General features: G+C 38.3%; 1 protein-coding gene and 1 long non-coding RNA gene across 3 annotated transcripts in view; one reads left to right on the forward strand and one right to left on the reverse strand.

The window, feature by feature from the left end:
- Positions 1 to 21,183, reverse strand: LOC115494522 (uncharacterized). Of its 2 annotated transcripts, none has more exons than XR_012055319.1 (3): positions 21,071 to 21,183; positions 15,672 to 15,921; positions 1 to 557 (listed from the first exon to the last, which is right to left on the reverse strand). It is a non-coding gene; the product is annotated as an uncharacterized lncRNA (long non-coding RNA). The 2 variants fall into 2 exon arrangements; XR_003959596.4 differs by lacking the exon at positions 1 to 557 and adding an exon at positions 15,350 to 15,401.
- KCTD3 (potassium channel tetramerization domain containing 3) overlaps positions 20,375 to 24,339 on the forward strand; it is a 25,217-nt gene continuing 21,252 nt past the window's right edge. The window contains exons 1-2 of the mRNA XM_030269125.4: positions 20,375 to 20,726; positions 24,229 to 24,282. Of these exons, the coding sequence (XP_030124985.4) occupies positions 20,653 to 20,726; positions 24,229 to 24,282 (128 nt within the window). The 5' untranslated portion in view covers positions 20,375 to 20,652. The remainder of the gene's footprint in view (positions 20,727 to 24,228; positions 24,283 to 24,339) is intronic.

A 24,339-nucleotide genomic window follows, 5' to 3' on the forward strand; every position in this document is an offset into this window, starting at 1 on the left:
AGCTCATGGTAAATTTATAAAGAACTGTTTTCCATTTTCCAAATTTATGTAGATATAAATCTAATAAGAGCCACAATAAAAAAGAAACATTACTTTCATTTTATTAATTGAGATATTTGGAGAGTATGTTGTCATGTTTTGGGTTATGAATTCACCATTTACGCTACATTCCATGAGATCTTTTGGTGGAATGGCTATTTTAACAGGAAAAAGCTCAGACAGAAACTCGAGACCCAGAAATGAGAGAGAAATTGTTAAAAATAGTCAATGATTGACAACCACTGACAGTCTTGTAGGCTCAGGCAGATATCTTCTTGTAAAAATATTGACTTTTTGGATGGACAGATGAATATGTGAAAATAAGAGCTCTTTCTGAACGTGCTAAAGTCACCAAAAGCAGTCCCATGTCTTCAGTATCTGCTGAAGCAACTCATGGTTGAGGCTCTTCAGAATAGACACACCATTTCATTCTTCTACTTGAAACAGGCATTTGTGCCTCTTCTTTCTCCTTCCTTAGCATTCTGCAGCTGCCTTATTGCAACAGTGGTTTCATCTTGCTGGAAAACAATTACTAAAGGTATCAAAGTTAGATCAAATATTAATGTATGCTCTTCATTGTATTTATAGGGCTATTCTTACTTTGCTCAGAATGAATAAATGTTTAAGTTTTACTCTGCATCCCTTTTGAATGAAATTTTTTATAATGTAACTTGTTGAGGAATCTGGCTCCAAAATAAGTATGATGCATGTGTGTTTGACTTGGAGATTTGAACCAGTTAACTCATTTAGGAGTTAGTGGTTTTGAATGTAAAATTAAATCTCAGGTGTTTTAAACTGCATCTATGATTTCTTATTAGAGCTTTTATTTATAGACTTTTATAGAAATATTGCTTATGCTTTTATGCAAAGGTATCCCTTTAAGAGGTAATCCTTCATTTGCCTGTGTAATTGGAAAGGAAAATGTTTGCTAGCAAAAGAGTCATTACTTTGGTTCTTAATTTCCTGTTTATGGTTGAATTGATAGGTGTTTCCTCATTACCATCAAGAAAGAAGTTGATCATCTATGAATAACTCATTTACACTGTAATGACAAAGCAGCAGTAGATTGCAACTCATGATTCAAAAATCAAAAGGTACCCATAGGTCTCAGCAAATTGGATGGTCCAAATCTTGCCCATAAACTCAAGCCAGAATGAACCAAAGAGCAACGCAGCAATCTGTGTAGGATAAATAAGACTTGGCTGGGTATTCAGTACTGGGTAAGTGATTTATTACTGTAGCATTATTGTTTCATTTTGTAATCTCATTATTTCCTACCAGAATTCACTGACAGAAGTCTTTAAAAATATATTTAGTTTTATGTGATGTTGTATCTAAGAAGAATTTTGACTTTCATTTAAATATTCATGTTTCAAGTGTCATTCTCTTTTGCTGCAATTTACTTTAATTTTTATTTGCTTTTACATTTGTTTCCCCAAAGACAATACTTTGAATGAAAGGTATTTGAGCACCTCATTCTCATTGATTTGTAAGGAAGAAAGTATGCAGGGATGTTGGAGAATTTGGCCAGAAGCCCTCTACATGTTTACAGAAGACTTAGAAAAGCATTGATGAGAAATTCACAACTTCTTGTCATAGCTGTGCTGTGGCAGCAAGTCTGTATTGAACAGACCATGTCTTTAAAAAAAAAAAAAACTGTTTCATCTACATGCTAATTTTGTATTTAGCTTTTAATTATTGTTTTGCATTGATGTCACAAGTAAGAACCAAGATTTCTTTGATGAGTCAAAAGACCATTCATTAGCAGTCAGATTCAACCACATTCAGTAAGTCCTATGCACCAGTCATCAAGACTGATACAGCTTTCAGGATAGAGCTGAAGCTTTTCACAATTTTTTAAAACCTCTCTTCTTTTTTACAGTAGGATAAACCTGATAGTTTAACAGATCAGCATTTCTCCAAGAATCTTCTACCCAAAAGGCAACTTTGAAAAAACGTGACATCTAGTTAGTACAAAGTGTCACCTGAATCATTTATGTAACATTCCTCCCACCATACTGCTGATAATATCTTCAAAAAATTGGGTGAAGAGTTACAACAAAAGTGATAATGGAAGAGAAAAGCCTGAGATGTGAAATGACAGCACAAGAGGTACAATTTATACTTCACCTTGTCTAAAGGATAAAGCCAAGGCATTTTCAGGTCGTAAGCAAGTCAGAATTTTTTATGCAAAACAAACAGCATCACTGTGGTTTTATAATGTGACAATTATGCATTTAAACTGTTGTACACATATATTCATTAGTCCAATCACCACAGTGTTTACCCACAAATAGTATGGGACAAAACCAAACTAGGTTCATGTTCATGAGAAAGTTTTTGGCCATGTTTAGTAGCAAAATTATGGCATTTGGAAAAGGTACATTTGTTTTATTTGTCAGCTTCACAGAAGAGGAAATAGACATTAGTGATGTTAATGTTACAGTCACCATATTAATGGGAGCCGGAGTGTCACTGGATCTTATAAAAAGTTCAAATGCTGTTCTGTGCTAGTTATCACTATGACAAAGAAGCTTTCACTGTGCCCTGCATATTTAATTACATGTGCTTGTGCAATACTGGCCTTACTTAGATTGAAACAGGAATTCATCATATGTAATCTCAAGACAACTGAAAATTAAATTTAGGGACCTAAATCTTATCTGTCTTCATATTCATATTAATTGAGATTAATACCTTGAAAATCAACATACTCAAGGAAAAAATGTACCTTTAAGAGATCTGCACAAGAACAAACTGAGAGTTGTTTCTGCACTTTGCAAATGCCTACGTAGCAAAATCCATGTCACTGAAGGCACAGATTTTGGACAAAAAAGGCATCAGACTTCTCTGCACTGTTTTTCAATGAGTATCATTTTTATACCTTCTCCATCCCAGTGGAGATTGGTTCTAGGAAGGGAAAATCTATCTCCAAGACCTCCACCACAGGACTGGTGCTCTCATTCTGCACATTTAGCATGGAGGCTCTTTTCAGAGACCTCCCCTGCCACACACAACAGGTCCACCAATCCAGGATGTCCCAAACGAATTTGCCACACAGAGTTGGGGACACATTTAATCTAGAGCAATACTTCAACAAAAGCCATTTTGCTCAGCAAGAGTCTGAAGCTACAGGCCCTCTCCATCATACCATCCATGACTGCATCTTTGATTGATGCTCATTTTGATGCCTGTGAGCATTTATTGTTACAGACCCTTCAATCCTGGAGCTCATGGGCTCCAGCACCTCCACCTGAGCCCTGAGCTGCTGACCTGTCTCTCGGTTAAGGTGATTGCTACACTTATTTTTAGCCCTGTCCCCTGCTGTCTCTGGCTGGCAGAGTCCTGGGGTCCCTGGGCTCCCTGAGTGATCCCTGGACTTGATTCATCCCTGGATGTGCTTGGCTCTGCAGCACATGGCTTTGTTTGTCCATGGCTTTGTTTGTTTGAGCCCCTGTTGGACTGTGCTGTGTTGGGTGAGGACACTGTCCTGCCGGGGTCACCCTCAGCTCCTGCCTCATCTCCCATTACAGACCAGACCTGCTTCTGCTGCTCCTTGGAAGAAGAAATGTATATTATAAATTTCTCTCCTCTTTCCACAATAAGCTCTCTTCAGAAAGAGATGGTAGAAACTAGAATGTTTTAAAGTTATTTCTTTGATATATGGCTGCATTACAATGCCGTTGTGATATATGTTTTAAATTACATGAAGGGATGGAAAACAAAATAATAAAACATAGCTGGCATGTTTTAGTGTGCACTACTGTGATCCATAGTTCGCTGACAAAATAAGACCTCAGGGTGAGGTGTTTATATTAATTTAGCTTTAATACCCTTTTGTGCTTTACCATTTTGCTTTATTTTCCTCAGTTAAGTTTTGTGCTTTGTCACAATGTTCCTTGTCTTTCTCCATGAGCTGTAGTCAGGAGTTTATTACCAGCAGGTTTTTCTACTGCAATTTTGCCATTCTGCTCCAGTATTGTAAAACTAGGAAATAACTTAAAGCAAAACAGCATTTTTCTGTATGCCACATACTAACTCAATCTACACAATTAACAGAGAAATGGATTTCCATGGTCTTTCCCATAGAGATATTCACCCCAGTAAGGATTTTCAAGATATTATCTATTTATACACATGTAAAAATATTTTTCACAAACTCCCAGAATGTCTGGACAAGACTGACTGTGAGAGTAAATATACCTGACCTGCTGACAGCAAATATGTAGGGGAATTACACCTTTTTCAGCACTGAACTATTTGCCATCAAGAAGCATCGTGTAGCACATGGCATTGGCTGGTCTCCTGAATCTGCTACTGTTTGCTTCACAGCTGGCATGACACTTGCAATGGCTTGTTTTCTAGCTACTGATATACCAGCTATTGAAAATAATATATTTACTTGAAAGCAATCATTCAGTGCAAAGTATGCAGGCAGGGTAGTGTCTGTGCTGACAATGATACCTGATCCTGTCACAGAACAGGAATCTGTTTTTGTCTTATGATTTGTAATGCAGGATGGTGTACTCAATAAAAATTACTCATTGTTACATCTTTGCTTTCCCAACAGATTAATAATTAATATCTATCTATGCTGATCTATAAAACTAACATTTTATGTGACAGACATAATTAATAGTGAACATTCAGTATAAGGAAGAACTGCATTATATATCAGAAAGATCTGAGCTTTAGATATTAAAGCAACAGTAGATTCAAGCATGTTTTCATAGTTGAAAAATAATTTTTAAAAAACCCCACTTTTCCTTACTGTGAGTTTGTCTTGGTGATCAATTTGTTTTATTACATGCTTGTTAAAAACTCAGATTCAGAAACTGAAACCAGCACAAACTTTGGCTGCTCTGTGTTTAACAAAATGCTTCCTTAGATTGTGCAATAGAATATTCTTGTCTGGGGTATTGGCAGCTGGCATTTCTGGTGAAGGATTTTTGCTAATTAAAAAAAAAAAAAAATTGATCTGGTGCCTTATGGCTTGGATTTACAGACACCATACAGAATTTTCACTCTTGTCAGCTCTTTTCTGACAACACCTCTTCTGAAGTGAGAAGAGAAGTAGATTACAAGTGATTCTTCTTATAGCGACTGATCTGCTTTCCATTGGTTATTGGGATTTTCCGGTCTTTTACATACTTCACATTTTGATAAATCTGACACAGTAAGAGACAATGCACAGTGCATTCAAATGTCACTGTCATCTTGCTCTTTTCAAGCCTGTGTTGTAAAAGGGATTGAGGAAACCTTTTTGCTTGCTGATAAAATTATCTCACTGATTTTTCTTTTAAATATACTTGTATATATACCTCAAAAATTTTATAACTATGGAAAATTGATATTATTTAAATATTTTAATTATCAAAGTCATTAATCCCTTTGAATAAGAGAATGACTATACTCTCATCATCTATACCATACTGGTGTGCTTTCCTTTTTCTTTTCACAATTTTGTCCTTAATTTTCAGCTTAGTTTAAGCTTCAGCACTGACAGGTATAATGTTGACTACTAGAATTTTAGAATATTTCACAGCTCTTGGTTTTTCAACACCAAGAGCTGTGAAATTCTATTATATTTTGGGGTCTGCTCTGCATGAGCTGCTTTGTTATCCTATTTTAATTAAAAAGATATGTGTATTATAATACTACACTAAGATCCTTGTGAAAGTTACAAACATTGAAAAGTGAAAAAATTATTCTAAAAATTAAAAATTATTCTAAAAATTAAAAATAAATACATATTTTTAGTGAAAAAGACCCCAAATGATTGAGTGGGTGGTTTTTTCCCCCAATATTACTTGTTTCTTTGCACTTTCAGATCAAGGCTGGGCCAGTCCTGAAGTAACAGGATTCATCTTACAGATGTATCACTAATTTCAGCTATGGTGGAGTTGACATTTGATTCTGCATTTTCTAATTTATTCTAAGTTATGTACACTCTAGTTAGATGTGCATAGATGTGTGATTAATGCTTTCAAAAGGGGTATGTTTTGTTTAAATGGTTATTCATATTTGTGAGAAGGTAATATATGAACTGCCTAAGTTTGATGAGAACAGATGGTGTTTCTATTCCTTCGTTCCAAGGAGAGTACTAAGCAAAGTTTGCTGAAATTATTTCCATAAGCCAAGGATACAAATGTTAAAGAGACATTAGGCTCCAGTTGCCTGGGACCACAATATTGCTTTTGAAGTTATTCACCCCAAGTCAATATTTAACTGTTACAGTACTTTTATGAGTAATCAAGTATCACTGCCCTAATTTATTTCTTTACTATAGGAAAATTTTATTAAATATTCTAAGATTGAACAGACAACTTATGAAAGTTTCTACCAGTTGTAAATTCTTGCAACCAAACTGTAATTATCTAACTTCATAAAAATACATGACTAACATTAAGAACAATAGCACAGAAGCTAAACTAATTCTGGGTTTTTAACAGCACTTAACTCTGACAAACAAGGGAACAGTAATGTGGTGCAGGACAAACTGTAAAACAGAACTTGTCAAACTTCGGGAACAGGTAAAACACTTCTGGGAGATTTTTTTGTAGAATCATTTAGTTTGGAAAAGACCTTTAGGATCATCATGTCCAACCATTAACCTAATGCTCAAGTCCACCACTAAACCATGTCCATAAGTACAATACCTGCATACCTTTTAAATACCTCCAGGGATGGTGATACAACAACTTCTGCTGGTTCCAATGCTTGCCAACACTTTACCCAATCTAAACCTCCCCTGGTGCAGCTTGAGGCCATTCCCTATTGCTTGTTTTTTGGGAGAAGAGACTGACCCCCATCTGGATACACCCTCCTTTCAGGGAGCTGTAGAGTGATGGGGTCACCCCTGAGCCTCTTTTTCTCCAGGCTGAACACCCCCAGCTCACTCTGTCACTCCTCACAGGACTTGTACTCCAGACCCTTCAACGTCTTTGTTGCCTTCTCTGGACATGTTACAGCCTCTCCTAGACAAAAGATGTTGTACAACACTTCCACTTTCTGTAGTGATTCTGCTCTCTCATGACCTCTCTTCCTACATAGGTTTCTTCCTGATCTTTACCCATGTAGTATGGCTTGGACAGTCCAGAATGAAAAGCAAGGTAAGGTCCAGCTGGCACTTTACTATTTGTAGCCAATAATAAAATCAGTTTTTAGAAATTAAGCAATATCAGACCTCATCATGTGTCTAGAAGATTGCCAAGAAACACATAACATTACAGCAGTGGTTTTAGTGACTCAGTAGCTCCCTTCCATGTCAGCAGCAACCTGCTGATGGGGCCTGGCCAGCACAGCTATTGTATTGCATTTTGTTTCAAGAGGTCTAGGTGCATTCTGTCTCTCTTAATGCCCATGACCAGCAGATACTACTTGAAAGAATTTATTTCTTCATAAATTTGTTCCCAGAGTCAATAATGTATCACTTTCATAACTTTTTTTCTCCAGAAGTTTGTGTGCTCATCTGAAAAGAATGAAACCCCCGAGCTGTTACTGAGTTTAAAATTAGCAACTTTTTGTCTTACAGCTATGAAAAAAAAAAAGGATATTTTTTTCAGGTGGATTTTCACGCAGGCCCCTAAAATTTAGCAAACACAGGAGTTTTCTACTGAATTTTATGTCACATAAAAGAGGTTTTAAATTAATCATTTTGGCCATAATAACTCAGAGTAGATGTCTACATGGAGGAATAAAATGGATTGTGCTTCCAAAGAGAAACAGTCTAAATCAAAAATTATTTTGCTTCAGGGCCTTTCCCCAAGGCTGTTAATATAAATGCTGATGGAGCTGTGACCATTGAGAATAAAGGAAATCCTACCTCTAGATGGTTGGTTAGTAAATCCAAATAGAACATTGATGTGCAAGATCATTATAGGTTACCATTTCCTTCTCAGAGCTTCAGAATACGTGTCTGTTTCTCTTGAGGTTACCCCATTGCTAAATATATGTTCTCATAAAGATTGATTATGGTTTTATTAATGTTTTTTGTGTAATTGGTCATCCTGCTTAGGATCAACACTATGGAGCATAGACAGTAATACTTATAAAAGCAAAGAACAGTAGGAAAGAGCCATGCTTTTAACTCATTTAAAAACCCCAGAAGAGATCTGAAAACTCAATCAATTGTTGGACAAGTAAAAGAGTCTGTTACTCCAATGTTTTAAAACCCAAGGGGGTACTCTCAGGGCTATGTGTTCAGCATCAGTTTCAGTAATGGTAATATTCAGCTGACTCAAAGGTAAAAGATTCAGATATTTCATCCTAAGTTGCATGCAATTCCAAATTTGAAGTAATGGTTTACTTGAAGCAAAGGTAGGGAATGGGGACCAACACTTCTAAAACACAAGGTTATTTTTATATAATGCTTTAAATATTATTATTTCTGAATCCATATAGAAATACTACTGCTTTTTTGTCCACATTTTGCTTTCTATGTGCATTGAGCTTGAAGAGCTTTTCTAACAGAAATCAAATACTGTGACCAACCCCTTGCCTTGCTTCCAGTGGTGTTTTTTGAACCTTTAAAAAGCAAACCACAATCCATACTGGAAAGATAATACTGGGGCAAGTTTTCCCTGTGAATAGATACTTTAATCTGGTCCTGGAGATCTCAATCCTACAAACTGATTTTTTTTTTTTTTTTTTTTTTTTTAGAAACATCATGTTTTATATTTTTGCCTTTAAAAAAAACTTTATGGGGAAACACATCTTTGAATATTCCAAATTCATTAATATTTTAAAACAGTGGAATAGAATGCAGAGTTTCTTCCCTGTTTTTTTTAGGGAGAATACTTTAAACTGCTTGCTTCTTCCATTTGAGAAGAATGATTGCCCAAAGTACTAATCATTGCTAATATAAGAATATAAACTTAGGCAGTATTTGTAAGTCAAAACCAGTAATTTTTCTTCAGTGGTGAATAAACTGAAAGAAGAGATTTGTTTCTCTACTTCTCCTCACAGAGGAGCATTTCACTGCTTGTTGCCTGCCAGAACCAAGAAAGGAAGGCTTCTCTAAGACTATCCTAACATTTTATAAAGAATCACAGCTGATTTTTGCTACAAGAGAAGGAGGAAATACAAGCTGAGTGAATTAGAATTGTCAACTTCTATGGTTTGCCACAATCTCTAGGACAAGCACAGTTGAGTATCGCTTATTTTAAAATGCTTTCTAATTTACTATTGATTGTGATCAGGAAAAGATCTTGCTTTCTGGTGAACTTTGAAGAAAGGTTTGTAAATCAAAGATTCCCTTGGTTAGCTGTAAATTGGCATCTCTGTGGATTTGCACTTGAAGGGCATCAGAGAGAGAAATACGATCATCCCTTTAAGACTACGCATACCTTAAAAAAGCATTTAAGATTATAGGCTAAGTACTACCTAACAATGAAGAAACTCCCTGAATTTTAGACTTACTGTATTCTTATCAGTCTCTGGGGTTTACTTGTGGGTTTGGTTTTTATCCTATTTGAATACGTAACTCTGCAATATCTCTTGCTCCCTGCAATATGTTTACATAAATCACTACAGGTACCTGATGAAGATTTAGATAAGGAGCAGTGTTACAAATCTGGCAATATTCATCTATACACAGAAAAATAATGAGAAGCTATCTTTTCCTTCAGATACTCCTATAGAGAATACATTTCCATGGTCTCTGGATATTTAAGTACCAATTCTCAAGCACTTTAATTAATTTTTTTTAAGGGAGAAGGATATGAAATGCCATGTAAACAGTAGCAAAATTGCCCTTCTTAAACTTTGAAAACATGATTTGTCAGTTTCATGAGATTGTGTAATTGTAATAATAATAACAATAACAATAGCAATAACAATAACAACAACAACAACAACAATAATAATAATAATAATAATAATAATAATAATAATAATAATGCCTGAAAAGTGGATAGAAAAAACTATTTAAATAGAATATATGCAATTTTATTGGAAACCCAACAAGCAATAATTTTGTTTGCAGTCTTATACAATGCCTTAATGAGGACATTTTCTCATTTTTAAAAGAAGGAAAGAACAGTATTAATATTTTATTATTTAGAGTGAAGTACATAAAAAATGTTACAGTTAATGCTATAGCCAAATACTCAAAGCCCCTGAAAATCACAGAATTTAAGTAAAACTGTCATTCAGTTTTTAGCTAGTCTCAATATAACTAATGAGTTTTCTGTAAGATTATTCATCATCAAAAAAATGTTGTTAATGAAATTAAAACAATGTGTTTTAAATAGGCATCAAGCTCAGATCTTTGCTACAAAACAAATAATATCTTAGACTTTATAGTGCTTCTATCATGAACAAAAGTAATTTTCCTGAATGCATTACTGATAATCTTCACCCATTTGCCTCACACAGCATGAATAATTCTATGTCTTCCCTTAATAATTGTTATGCATTTCTTTGGGCTTGACTGAAAAAGAGGAAAGAACCTCCTGAAGTCACTAAATTATGTAACTCATAGAAAAGGAAGCTCCACAGGAATCGGACATGAAGAAAAAAAACCCAAACCAGCACATTTATTTTACATAGGATAAAGTATGGTTGTGCTTCCAGGCATAAGATATCCAGTCAGTGACAAGGTTTGGGAAGACACATTTTAGTTGTTTAACTGTGGTCAGTGCAGCCTGGATATAAAGAAGGACCATGACAATGACCATTGTCATCAGCAGGGTGACAAGGAGATATTGTGGTCTTTAAGGAGGCCTGAAAATTGTTAAAGCATCTGCACTGCACTGTTAGCAAACCTACTATAACCATGGCATTAAGTCCAGATCAGACTAAAGAGTATCCCTTTACTGCAGTTGGGGCTCTCAGTTCAAACCTGGGATCCTGAATAGGAAAGAAAATATTATTTTATTTGTTGGAAACTGGATTCTTTGTCTGGAACACAAGCTGGTGGCCACAGGAAGCAGTAACTGGAATGTTTGTGTGTGGCATATGCCAGTAAGAGGCTTGGAGTAGTGCTGACTGCCTTCTGAGCCTGTGCTGGATGGGTGGCTGGAGAAAAAGAGCTAATCTGATAAATAGGCTAGCATGGGGTAATTGGAGAAACACAGAGGAGCAAGCCTGGAGAAATGCAATAAACTTTTTTTTATTGTTGTTTAAAATATAATATTTCTGATATTAGCAATATGGTAATATATTAGATGCCTAATTAATCAATTTGAAGATTTACAAACCAGAAATTTTATCCCCAGCTGTTTGAAAACAAAAGAACATTTCATAACCCTATGAATTAAGAATGAAAAAAACCCACAAGTGCAGATAATATTATGTGAAAATACAGTTTATGTATTATTTACTTATATATTATTACATTAAAGCATTTTAAATTTAAGTCTTTTCCATATCAGGTGTGAATTTCATTTAAATGGGAATAGATTACTGAATGGCATTAAGGAACACAGTTCTATGAAGAAGTTTGGAGTGAAAACCACACTGCTGCTATTTCACTCCCAGTGAGCTGCTATTGGCATTTTATCTGATATGGTGTTGACTGTCTTTTCACATCTTGTGTTATTAAACTGACAATTTAACAAAAATCAGAAAAGCCTATGATTCATAAACTGGCATGTATATTGTAGTATGTGAAGCATTTTTCTGGAAAGGTAGGAAATCAGAGATACAAAGCTAAAGTATCCATTTAAATGAGAAAGGAATAAGTCGAAACATTACTCATTAAATGCATTTTATAAAAGAAATGTCTCATTATCCTTTTGTGTGACTCACGAAGTCACCATCAACCAGCTTGTAACCTATAATTATATAGGATTTCTCTGCCAGCCTAGGGGTGAAAAAGCCATAGGGGGAATTTTATTAACTCTGACCTGGGGCACTGCTAAAGAATATTGGACATTTTGGTCATGATTTTGAAAGTAACTTACCAGTTCACTTAACTAAATATTTGAATTTTCAGATGGGGATATTTTCAGGACAAATTTAGAAACAGCAAGGTTCCCACCTGTTGAAAATGAGGCCCTTTTAAGCCAGTACAGTGATTTTCAATATCTGAAAGTAAATGTATCATAGAACAATTCGAAATCCTGTATCAGAAATCTATTGAGTGTTATTATGTATTTCTTACTGGCATGAGGTGACATTTTGCTTATAATAAACATGTAGTGTAACTGTGGGCATTTTCATCAGGCACATGCATGGCTAATTTTGTTTTAAAGCAGGATATATTAATCAAAATATAAAATTCTTTTTTATGTCTTTATTATATTTCAGATTAATTTTCTTCTGTTTACTTGGGTCACATACTGCAAATAAGAACCATCATCTTTTCTTCTATTTGCTAATTTATATCTTTGTATTCTTATTGCTATCACTAAAGTTTGAGAGATCCCTCAGTTTGTTTTTTTTTTTTTTAATACTGACTTAAACCAAGGAGTTTCCAATATTAACTGTTATACTTTCTCCAAAATGTGGCTTCCACTCTTTCACAACTCATTCCCTCAAACATCTTCTCTAAATTACTTTCTCTGCCTCCCTAAACCATACCCCCAAGGAAATTTTTCACATTTCTATTTCAATATCTGATGACAAGCTGAAAAGCAGGATGCAAGGTAAGGATAGAACACTAATTGATATAAATGTGAAATGACAGTAATGGTCTCTGTCTGAGCCATAACTGGAGACTTCTGTGTAATGAAAAACCTTCCATAGTTAATATTTTTTGTCCCTCTAGTAATATTAGGTAAGATAATGTTTTAATAGATTTTTGAACAGAAGTCTTAGTTTTGCTGTGCAAACTTGAAATATGCTATGGAAGATACTTTTTATCTTTACAGCATTTCTAGGGATTTATTTTTTCCAGAAACACCAAAGGAAAAAAATATTGGCAATTTTCATTGTAATGAGTCCATTTCAAGAAGCAGTGAATGGTTTCTTTATTATTCATTTCTAGCTTCTCAAGAGATTTCAGAAGTTTTATTCAAAATTAAAATTTTTTTTCCTGTGAATACGACTTCATGTGTGTATGTAATGGTAACACAGAAAACTGAAAATTGCATTTCTTGAGTCAAACACTGTGACTGTAATATGAAAAGAAAGATGATGCAACATTAATTGCTTCTGTGGTAAGAAAAAATTGTTCTGGCAAGGTGTGAAAATAATGCGGTTTTGCCTTTTAATTTATATATTGTTAGAAGTGGATTTTGTATTTTAAAACATTCTTGTTGTTTGACATACTGCTAATGAACCATGCTAAAATAACAGGGGTTTCTGCCATGCACGCTGAGATACGAGAGACGATAAACACAATAAAAGAACTCCACCACTGGAAATCATCATCAGTGAAGATGAGAATAGTGCGAACACATAAAGGAAAGGTAAAATTGTAAAATGTGTTCCAGGTGACCTACAAAATCTGTCTCTTCCCCTCTGTAGATTCTGGGTCTTTCTACTTCTTATGAACCACCCAGGCCAGTTTGGAAGAAGCAGCTGTGTTGCACAGCAGCTCAGATCAAGGTTCTCTCTACCTGCATGTACAGGCCTAATCACTGCTTCCAATTTTTTCCCTGAAAGACTCCTAATTATACTGTATTTCAGGAGGAAGAAAGGGATAGCTGCTTCATAAATTGAAATTATTTTAAAATGCATTGAAATATCTATTGGTCCAATAAAAATATGCTGAGGGCATTTGTAAATTTGACAAGTCTTTCCAAGTGATGTTTCTCAGAGTATGCTTTAAAAGTTTAGGTTGGTTTTGAACAGCTGTGATTTATGTTTTCAGATACTAATACCGTGGTCAAATTTCAGTGCCTGTTCATTAGATTACATTCCCCCACATTAAAAGGAGATTATCTTGTTGAATTTGAAGTAATGGTTAAATATTTCAAATAAACCCAAGAATTGTTAGCCTCTCTAAGATGAGATCTTGCCTCCCTATTTTGGATGTCCAGAGCAGTTTTCAGTGTTCTCAGTTTCCAAACAGAGACCATGGAAGAAACACAACCTGGAAAATTTCAGCCTAAATGCCTGAAGACTGGCAATATGATAAGTAAAGAGAGAGCATCATTCTGCAAGGAACAGAATCTGGTAAATTGAAATTAGAGATGCTGTACCTGCACTGACTACTACCAAAAAAGCCACATTCTGTTTTTAATTGTATGGAAGGTTTTACTAGTTTCAACATTACCTAAACCTCATTATTTAAGATAAGGGATTTTAAAATGTGTTTTAGGAAGAGGCATTGTCACAAAGAATGGTAAGCCCACTAGCCACCAAGGAAGCTCTGAAACCATGCTTCTCTGTGGTTTGAAAAGCCAAAGCTGTTCTTAAAATACACAGCCATATTAAGAGGAACACAGAGTGGTTGAGGTTGGAAGGGACCTCTGGAGATCATCTGGTCCAGCCCCCTGTTCAGGGCAAGCTATCGCTGGTTGCCCCAGGACATATCTAAATGTCTTTTGAATTGGTCTTCAATTAGACTTCATGCCACTGATCACCACCCCTGGGCTTGGCCGTTCAGCCAGTTGTCAATCCCCCTCCCTGTCTGCTCATGCAGCCTCTGCATCAGCAGCAAGGATGGTAGTGCTACATGAGCTCACTGGTGTGCTCCAACTGCATTGCTCTTCTCAAATGACTGCTCAAACTCTTTTTGGTGAAACAGCCATAAGCACGGCTTAATTTGCTTTTTTTTCAGAGGTTTATTCTGTACTGTGATGTAAATCAAAGAACCTGTCACTGAACGCACCTTTGAAATAATAAATTAAGTTATATACATTCACTCAGTCAAGGGAAAGCAGAATATTCAGGTGGCAGCCAACATAATTATAAAGCTCTCATGAAGAGATGTACAGGGCATACAAATGATCCTCCTCCTCCAACAATTTTGGGTAGAACAGGCAAGAGCAGTCTTCCACTCCAGAGACAAAAATTTCAGGCACTAATTTAGCTATTAAAGTTATTGTAAATAAAATATTTGCTAGAATGACTTTTTCTTACCCATTTAGAAACAAGCATTAAGTGTATATACATATATACATGCACTCACATATGTTTTGCTAGCACATATGTTTTGTTGGTTGACAGTCACTTAGGCAAGATGCCAACATTATAGGTGGTACTGTTTAAAATATTAACAGAGATGAAGAACAGATTGGTATTGATGTTTAAATTTGTATTTTGAACCTCCAAAAGCTTCACCAAGGTGTTCACACAGATATGTGTCATTCAAAAAATCAGTGAGTAAAAATGTAGGCAGCACAGTTTTGAACTCTGCAGTAAATGAGGCAAGGTAAGTTCAAGGCACTTTGCTCACAGGTGAGCTTTCTGGATATCTGGATCAAGCTGGGGGGACTTCTAGGAAGTAGGATGTATCTCTTCAGGCAAAGCTAGCAATGAAAACCAAACAAGAAAATATTTTGAAAACTCATGCCCCCTTGTGCTGTTGTGTGGTATGAGACTTTGGTTTTTAAATAGCAGTGAGTAGGTCAGCCCACAAATATTCAGCTGAATACTCACTTCAACATTTCTTCATTAGAAGGCAAATGAAGAATTGTTTTCTAATGGCAATTAGATGGCTGTAAAATGAATGTGGACAAGAATGTATCACAGAGATGGCATGAATTTCACATGGAGAGGGAATTAAATGCTAAGGTCACCTGCTGATGCAGTGGCTTGGAATCCAATGGCTGCCCTTCAGCCTTTCAGGAAGACATCCAGATGTATTACAAACACAGGGAAGAGTCTAACTGAGGAAGAAGGTGGTACACAGAATTATTCTGCTGGTAGATTAGACCTAATGACAGGTGCTCTTTTAGCTCACAGAAGGCAAAAAGCTTTTTGGTGTTCCAGTATCAACTTCACATACAGAATATGAAGTGTCTGTCTCTAACTCTTCCACTGTTGCAACTGAAACAAGGAACCACAAAACAAGTATTACAATGTTTGAGCATAATTGACCTTGATGGGCTGAAAAATGACAGAAGGAACATAAAGAGAAAAACATAACTGAGTATATCAAAGTTTTTCACAGCTATATCTGATATATTTATATTCAACATTTGTGTTTTGCTCTTTATAAAGTCTCATGTTTAATCCTCTCTGTGACTCTTACAAACTCAGACTGAAGAACAGGGGTGCTAAATGTGCAGCAGTCCAACACAAATGAAGCTCTGCTCCTTTACTACAATCTAACCCTGTTTGTGTAGGATAGATTGCAATCTCGGGGAACATATTTGATTACTATCTACATCCAGAACATAAACAGAATACAACTCCAAACAGAGATGTAGAAAATTTTAGCTGAATGACTTAAATGATGAACACAAAGCATCCTTTGCACACAAACTTCAAGGGGTTTTGAAATCAAACCAGAGTCTGTAGTAATGGTGTTCTTCTGAAATAAAAAAAACCCCTGGGCTTTCACAACAGACATGTACTAGCAAACAGCCCCACGCTGTGGACACTGCATGTACTAGCAAAATCACTTATGAGTTTACTGTACTTTGAGCTGTCTCAGCTCACCTAGCCCCATCAGAATATACTGAAAGTTATTACATTGTGATTAATTTAACACTTACTAGCATACTAAATTTGTGTAGACTACTATAAAGAAGAGGAAATTTTCAAGAACATGGTAGACTTGAATTTTTTTTAAATTTAGCAGGGGAACATATCAAATGCAGAAATTCTGAGAGAAAAGCTGTTGAGTGGCATGTGGTCCTGGCAGTCAGATGGGGAGCAGAACTCTGTAGTGGTCTGTAGCAGGAGTAGTGGACATCCCACACTTGATAACTGAGAACAAATTCTGTGTGGGACCAAAGTAAAAATCTCTACTAGAATTAATGGGCACAAAGATGCTCAGTAATTTTTTTTTTTTTTCTGAAAACGAAGGTTTTAATAATTTTCCAGGGATTCAGCACACTCAGATACATAGTTCTTTACAAAACATTGGTAAATCTTTCTTCCCCTTCTAGGAAGCTGTTTCTGACCTGATTATGGATCATCTCCTTCCTTTCATTCTATTTTAAGATGGGAAAAAGAGGCCTTTATAGACATTTCTGCAAACATCCCTTTTATTCAGCTGTGGGGTGGAGCTGCTCTGGGCAAAGGGAATGTCCTTGGTAGCCACCCACTGAGCAGCACTGCATCTGGATGCTGAAAAGAAAGGCTGTTTCTTAATTTGCAAGCAACAACCATATGTTCAGGAATGAAGAAATGCATACTCCACCTACTCCCATGAGCTTCCTCTCTCCCCTGTGGCCTATTTAAAGTTATTCTAGCACTCTTTCCTGGACACCAGATACTAAGTGAATTACCTTCCAACTTTAGGCCCTTCAAGCACAGTGATTGTAAGCAAAGCTGAGGAAAAACTGAGCATGCATGAGCCATTGTTCCTAGTGACTCATGGCATCATTTTCCAGAGTGACTCTATTAGGGAGGTTCCAAGGCTCCTCCCTTTAGAGCAGATGGTAAAAATGTTTTTATTTGGCATTGTTATCGTGTAGCACCAGCAATCAAGATTGACAATTTACAGGAAGCTATAGTGACAAGATTTCCGTCACAAAGGTCTCAGGTTTTGTGAGAAAATCTCTCACTCTATGGATCTACTTAGGAGGCAGAGAAGGAATTTATTACCAAACTTCCCTTGGCTCCTTGGGGAGCCACACTGCTTCTCTGTTAATAACTTAGCAAAACAGGTACCTGGCAAATTTGCCAAAGAGCAGCAATTCCTTCCTAGAATTTTATTTTAAGGAGCTTTAAGGGCAGGGGTACCACTGGGAGGTGTGTCTTAATACAATTTATACAGCAGAATTTGCTTTCTTTTGAACAGAATAACTAACTACTTTCATAGCCAGGATAGAGGATGTTCCACAAGAAAACTGAACTAATACCCAAGTGAAAAAAAAGTGGGTAGGAAATCCTTCCTTGTACTCTTAGCTTGAATTATTACAATTAAAGAAATTGAATTTCAGCGTGCACCATCACAGAGCCAATAACCCATTGCATGGGCCTCTTTATTTCCTAAACTCTACAATTATTACTCAAAAGTACATATATTTTATTATTATGTCTACTTTTTGCATATGGGTCCACGTGTGACCTTTCGTTGACTGGTTGCTGGGAAAGGGTTATAAATTAATTAGAAGATGATAGAAACTAGCAACATAAAGTTGCTTTGTTTATTAATATTGTATAAAGCTGATGTGATGTGTGCTTTAAAATGGGCTTGGGGATTTTTTAATGATTGCAAATCATGTACTTTAGCTGTAATATAAAGAGAAAAGGTCTTGATAACATGCCTTGAATGGTTAGACTAAACAGGAAGTACATTTCGGAAGTTTAATTACAATAGAGGCATCTAGTGGAAGTGTCGGAGGAATGCAGCCGTCAGAGAATGCATCAATGCACAGCTGATTTTCTTGCATTACTTCTTCCCACATGGACTTTCATTAACTGAGTGACAAATGCCAGTTAAGTTTTATTTAAGAATAAGCAAAACTAACATTTTATGGTATTTAGAGATTGTGAGGCAAACATGGTTTAGGAGCAAAGGTGAGGGCTTGAAGTAGGGAGTGTCAGTCCTCCTCTCAACAAGATATGTCCCATCCCACTCTTTTATCCAATATTTTAATGGTTAGAGGACTCCACCAGGATATAAGAGAAGAAGTTAATCTCCTTCTGTGCCTGACAGCATATCTGAACATTTATTACTTCCTATTATTGTAATTTCCATGAAAGGAGAAGACAACTCAGCAGAAATCTGAAAGAATGTTTCTTTTTGAGCTCAAGAAGAAATGCAAGCTAGACTCCAAAGCATACAGAAAGCATGCAGGCCTAGGGCTTAGTGACATGTTTGATGCTTTTTAATCTTCTTTTTCTCTTGGGCTGCAAGGCAAAACACACCACAGAAGCAGCTGTACTAACATATTCAGAATGCATTACAGAAGTATTCGACTTTTACACACAATGCTGGTTAGACACTTAGCTCCAGACACCCAGCACAGCTTGTTTCTTCTCTGTGACAGCGATGGGGTCTTGTGATAGAGGAGTCACTCCTCCAAAAAACTTCAGGGTCTGGCAAGGGTATCTTCATAGCTTTGGTCAATTTGGCTCTATAATATGATTAGAGGAATAAAGCTTTAATTTCCAAGGTATGCAAGTGAGGAAGCAGCCAGGTGACTTCAAGCAGTTTACTCCTAGGCTCACAGTGTTTTCAAAACAATTTTTGAGCATGCTTGAAGTCTATCTAGTCCCATGGAAAAACACCAGGTTTAAACAGCCTGGATCCTCCGTGTGGGTTTTCAACGTCTAGGTAATTTTCCCTTAAAATTTAGGCTCAGGTTTGCTTATTCTATTCCTTGTTTGGGTGTAGGAATTGATTATAGTCTGCCCTCAAAAATATAAACCATGATTTTATGACTTCCTTTTACTAACCACACCATCATTTATTTCCACCTCAATTTTTCTTGATGGGGTGATGTGATAGATTTTTTCCCTGGAAAGCCTGCATTGTGGGCTTGGATATGTCATGTCTAATATTTTTTTTAGTTTAATTGGTGAATTTCATTAATGATTGCAGGCTGCAACCCAGGCTTTAAACGGAAGTTTCTATTTCCATGCGGAATTAGCATTGACCAGGGGTCTGAGCTCCTAAGCCTGGGGTGCCTGTGGGTGGAAGGCAAAGCCAGTAAGACCTCACTCTAGTCATGGCTTTCACAGAATGAGGTTGGAAATGACCTCTCAAGTCCAACATACGCCCGAGCACCACCATATCAACCAAACTAAAGCATGGCACCAAGTGCTACATCCAGTCTTTCCTTTAACACTTTTGGGGATGGTGACTCCATCACCTCTCTGAACAGTTCACTCCAACGTCTCATCACCCTTTTCGTGATGGAATTCATCCCAAAGCCCAACCTCAACCTTCTTAAGCTTGATGCCGTGGCCTCTTGCCCTGTCACTGGTTGCCTGAAAGACACCGACCTCCACTTGGCTCCAAGCTCCTTTCAGGGAGTTGCACAGAGCGATAAGGTCAACCCCTGAGCCTCCTTTTCTCCAGGCTAAACGCCCCCCGCTCCCTCAGCTATTCCTCGCAGGACTTGCGCTCCCAGATCTTCCACCAGCCGCGCTGCCCTTCTCTTTATTTTGGGCGGGAGCGCCTGGCGCCTGATGGCGGCGGGGGCAGCTCCTCGTTCCTTTAAAACCACTCAAGACGCCGCCGCCGGTGCCGCGGCTCCCGCGCCCCGGGCCTGACGCCGCTCCCGGGGCGGGCGGGCGCCGCCGGCCCCTTCCGGGCGCGTCGCGGCCCGCGGGGCGCTGCCGGCTCCTCCCGCCGCGGCCGGGCCGGCCCCGCCCCTCGCCCCGCCCGCGTTCCGCTCCGCCGCCTCTCGGCCCGCGCCGGCCCCGCTCCTCCTGCCGGAGCTGCCATGGCCCGTTCCGCCCCCGGCCGGGCCTGAGCGCCGGGAGCCCGCGGGGCCGCAGCCCGGCCGGCCGCCCACCCTGCACCGGCCGCCGCCGGGCGAGCCCCCGCCGCCCCCTTCCCCGCCGCCCTCGCCCGGCTCCGCCGCTGCTTCCCTCGACCGCGAGGTCCCGGCGGGAGGCGGCGGCGGGCGCCGGCCGGAGCAGGCGGCGGGGAAGATGGCGGGGAACGGCGGCGGCTTCGGCGGCGCCGGCAGCGGGGAGATCATCCAGCTCAACGTGGGCGGCACCAGGTGAGCGGCGGGGCCGGGCCCGGGCCGGTGGCGGCGGGCGGCGAGCGAGGGGCAGCGCCGAGCGGAGCCCGCCCGGCCGTGCGGGGGTGCTGACCCGCCCGGGACGGCCCCGCGGGGCTCTGCGGCCGGGATGAGCCTTATCCCGGCGGGGGCCGGGGTACCCCGAGGCGGGCACGGGGCGGCTCGGCAGCTCCGCGTGCCAGCGATGCCAGGGCAGCCTGCTCTGCGTACGCCTTCGAGACTTTGGGAATCCTGCCTCTTCAAGGGTAGACGCTTTGCTTTGCCATCACATCCGTAGGCTTCTAGTGAACAGTCTCAGAGAGCAAGAGATTAAAATCGCTGACCTGATACCGCTGGTATTAACGAGAATAAAGAGCTGTATTGTTTTCAAATGTACGCTGGAAGTGTGGAAGCTGGCAGATGTAGACGTTTTGGCAGGCTGAGGCAGAGAATTGTGGGACAGCTGTGGTCAAAATCTGCGTGATAAACACTGCAAACATTCCTGTCAAAATGCTCGAGCATGAAATCATTCAGATTGCTGTAGCTAGTGGAAACTGAAGTAATGTGTTTTCCCAAGTAATGTGCACAACGTGGAGCCAGCTATAAGTAGTAAGAACTACTACTGCTGTTCTAAGAATTTTCTTGCGTTACTCAGAGCATGGACTTGATCTGATAACTAAATTGTGTGCTGCAACCCTTCTTAAACTAGAGTGCCATAGAAGTCGATGCAGAATTCCTTTGCTTTAGTGAGATATTAAGAACTTGGTTCAACCCAGAGAAACTGCTTGTAACTTGCTAAGTGAAACTCACCTGTAATGATGCTTTCGGGATTACTTTGATGTAGGCTTGGACCAGATTTCATGTTATGCTGCATAAGGTTCTTCAATGAACTCTGTATCTGAAATTATAGGCCAGTTTATCTTTTAGGATTTAATTACCTGTGGAAGCTTAAAGCTGCTTTCCTTATTAAATGTCTCTGCAGACAACAGAGAATTATGGAAAGGACACTAATCAGGGAATAAATACACACCCTCTGAGGGCTTGCCTACACAGAGAAGTGGGAAGAATGAGGCAAATTAGTCAACATTTGGGTGTAAGCAATAGGAAATGTGTGCATGGATATTTCCTCTTTAATAGAGAGACTCTGTACTATAGTACATCTGTGTGAGAAGTTTTGGTCTTTTGCAAGCTCAGCTTCCCTTGGTAGTGCCCATATCCTTTGCAAACTACACCTGAGCCACGTTTTTCAGTTTGCAAAGGCGGGTGACTCTTAGCTGATAGTGGAGTGGGTGATGTGCACAGCAGGTGGGTGAGAGTAGGGTACTGTACACATTCCCTCCTCTTCAGTAGTTCTCATTACTCTCACTAGAAACCCGAAACTCTTGGTGTTGTTTGTAGAATTGTATGAGAAGAGGAAATGAGCACTCCTCTCTGTTTCTGACATGAAGTTATGCTTTGGAGCATGTACTAGAGAGACCCCAGCTTTTCCAGGCTCAGACAGGACTTCTCCAGTGCTCCCTGGGACGGTCAGGACTTCTCTGTTGTGTGTGATGGCTCCGTCACTCCCTGGTCACAACTTCAGTGAATTCCTTTACTGTGAACAGAGTCCCTTGCAAGTTAACATTCACAGAGATTACTGTATCAAACTGGGTGAATTCTTTTGCCTCTGTATCTCCCTCTGGTTACAATGTAACTCCACAAGGACAATAGACAATGAAAATAGTTGTTTTATAACTTTCACTTGGCATGTCTGTTTCCAGTTGCTTATATGTTCTTTTAAATAACTTAAACTGGCATATGCTTAAGGGTCTTTTGAGGATTTTGCCCTGGGTTTGCCTCCTATGATGCCTGTCTGACCGCTGCATGGAGCTGCAGATACACCAATGCATGTAAATGTTGCTGGCTAAGCTTCTTTCTGCATCCTGGAAAGGAGGACTCTGTCTGGTTGTTTACATAGATTAATATCTATGTATTAAAAGTTCTAAAGTATATGTTACAATGAGCTATTGCTTACTAAACTGGAACCATAGTGCTAAATTATAGGCAGGAAATCCTGGGGCTGTCTGAACATGCTGATAAAATTGAAAGAGGATGATGGTGATGCTGCATCAATCCCTATATTAACAAGCAGGATCTAGATTAATTCTGGATAAAATTAATGTAATTCATTGTTTTCACATGCTATAATATAGTTAAATGAATCATCCCTTGCTCTTAAAGTAGACGGAGGTAGTGAGCTGTATTACTGATAAGAAAAGCTGAGCAAAACTACTTAGAAGTATATTAGAGAAGTGTTTTTTATTTTTATTCAGGAAAGGCTTTGTGCATGCTTGTGCTTAGAACACTGTCACTGTAGGTTTTCTGTTAAGAACAGATTGGCCATTGTTATGTTTGCCGATGGAGAATCCATGATTTATATAGTTCCACATGGCTTCTGTGTTTCTGCCTCTTAGGGGGCATAAAGTAATGAGGTTTGTTGACTTTTTATTTTCCCCTTCAAACCTGGAAGATACTAGCAGTGAAAATTAGATAAATTATGAATAAGTATTTTTATTATTTTATAAATATATATATATATATATATAAAGATATAAATATCTTTTATATATATTTTGTAATCCTGTACTAGATGGCAAATTGTAATGGAATTTCACTTTTGCGTATCCTTTTTGTTTTCTATTAATGAAGAGGTCACCAGTGGTTTCTTAGTCGTGGCACTAGTAAGAGGATATGTACAGCCAGAGAGTGATGCAGAGCATGAGCTCACTGTCCAAGCTGCCAGTTCAGTTGTCATCCTTCATAGTAAATCAAAACCAGAAGTAGAATAAAATAATCCATAGTTATTTATTATGTAAAGTATTGTCTGGCATCATAAGCAATATTATAATTTGTATTATTTCACAATATGATTCAGAGTAAATAATGGTGTTTTTTTTCTTTTAACTGTTATTGTTATTGCTCCTCCCTCCTCCCCAAGAGGGGCCCAAATATCAAAATGGCAAATAATTCATGTTCCTATAAAATATTAACTTGAAGCTCACTGTAGTCTCTTGCAGTGCATAATGTAGCACCCTTTCAGTCCTAAGTAAAAGCAGCAGAGTAGTGTGCAGTTATTGACAAATACAGCACACTGATGATAAATATATATTTTACTGTTTGGGTTTTGTGTGTGGAGCAGTATTTGGGTTTTGTGGACCTGGTTTTTTTTGCAAGCATTAATGTTGAAGTGTGAGAACCAGGAAATCCAGGATGTTTGGGACAGTGTGTTACAAACATACAAAGAATGTTACTTTTGTGGTTTCCAGACAGTCCTGCTTCATGTTTTAAGGGCAATCTGTGCAAAGAATCTGCAACTCCTGACTTGTTGAAGGCATTTTAAGCATCTCAAACTTCCCAAACCTGTTTGATATTAGCTTTGTTGGACAAATCAAGGATTTTTAGATAAAACAGGTTTCTTTCCAATTTTACAGTTGATTCTGAACTTGTAACTTTGTTTTCATAGGTTCAGCACATCAAGACAAACACTGATGTGGATTCCAGATTCATTTTTTTCCAGGTATTTGTAATAAGTTATCACATTTAACAAACTCAAATTAACAGTCATTAAAAAAAA

This window comes from Taeniopygia guttata, chromosome 3 (genome assembly GCF_048771995.1).
Source record: "Taeniopygia guttata chromosome 3, bTaeGut7.mat, whole genome shotgun sequence".
Lineage (NCBI taxonomy): Eukaryota > Metazoa > Chordata > Aves > Passeriformes > Estrildidae > Taeniopygia > Taeniopygia guttata.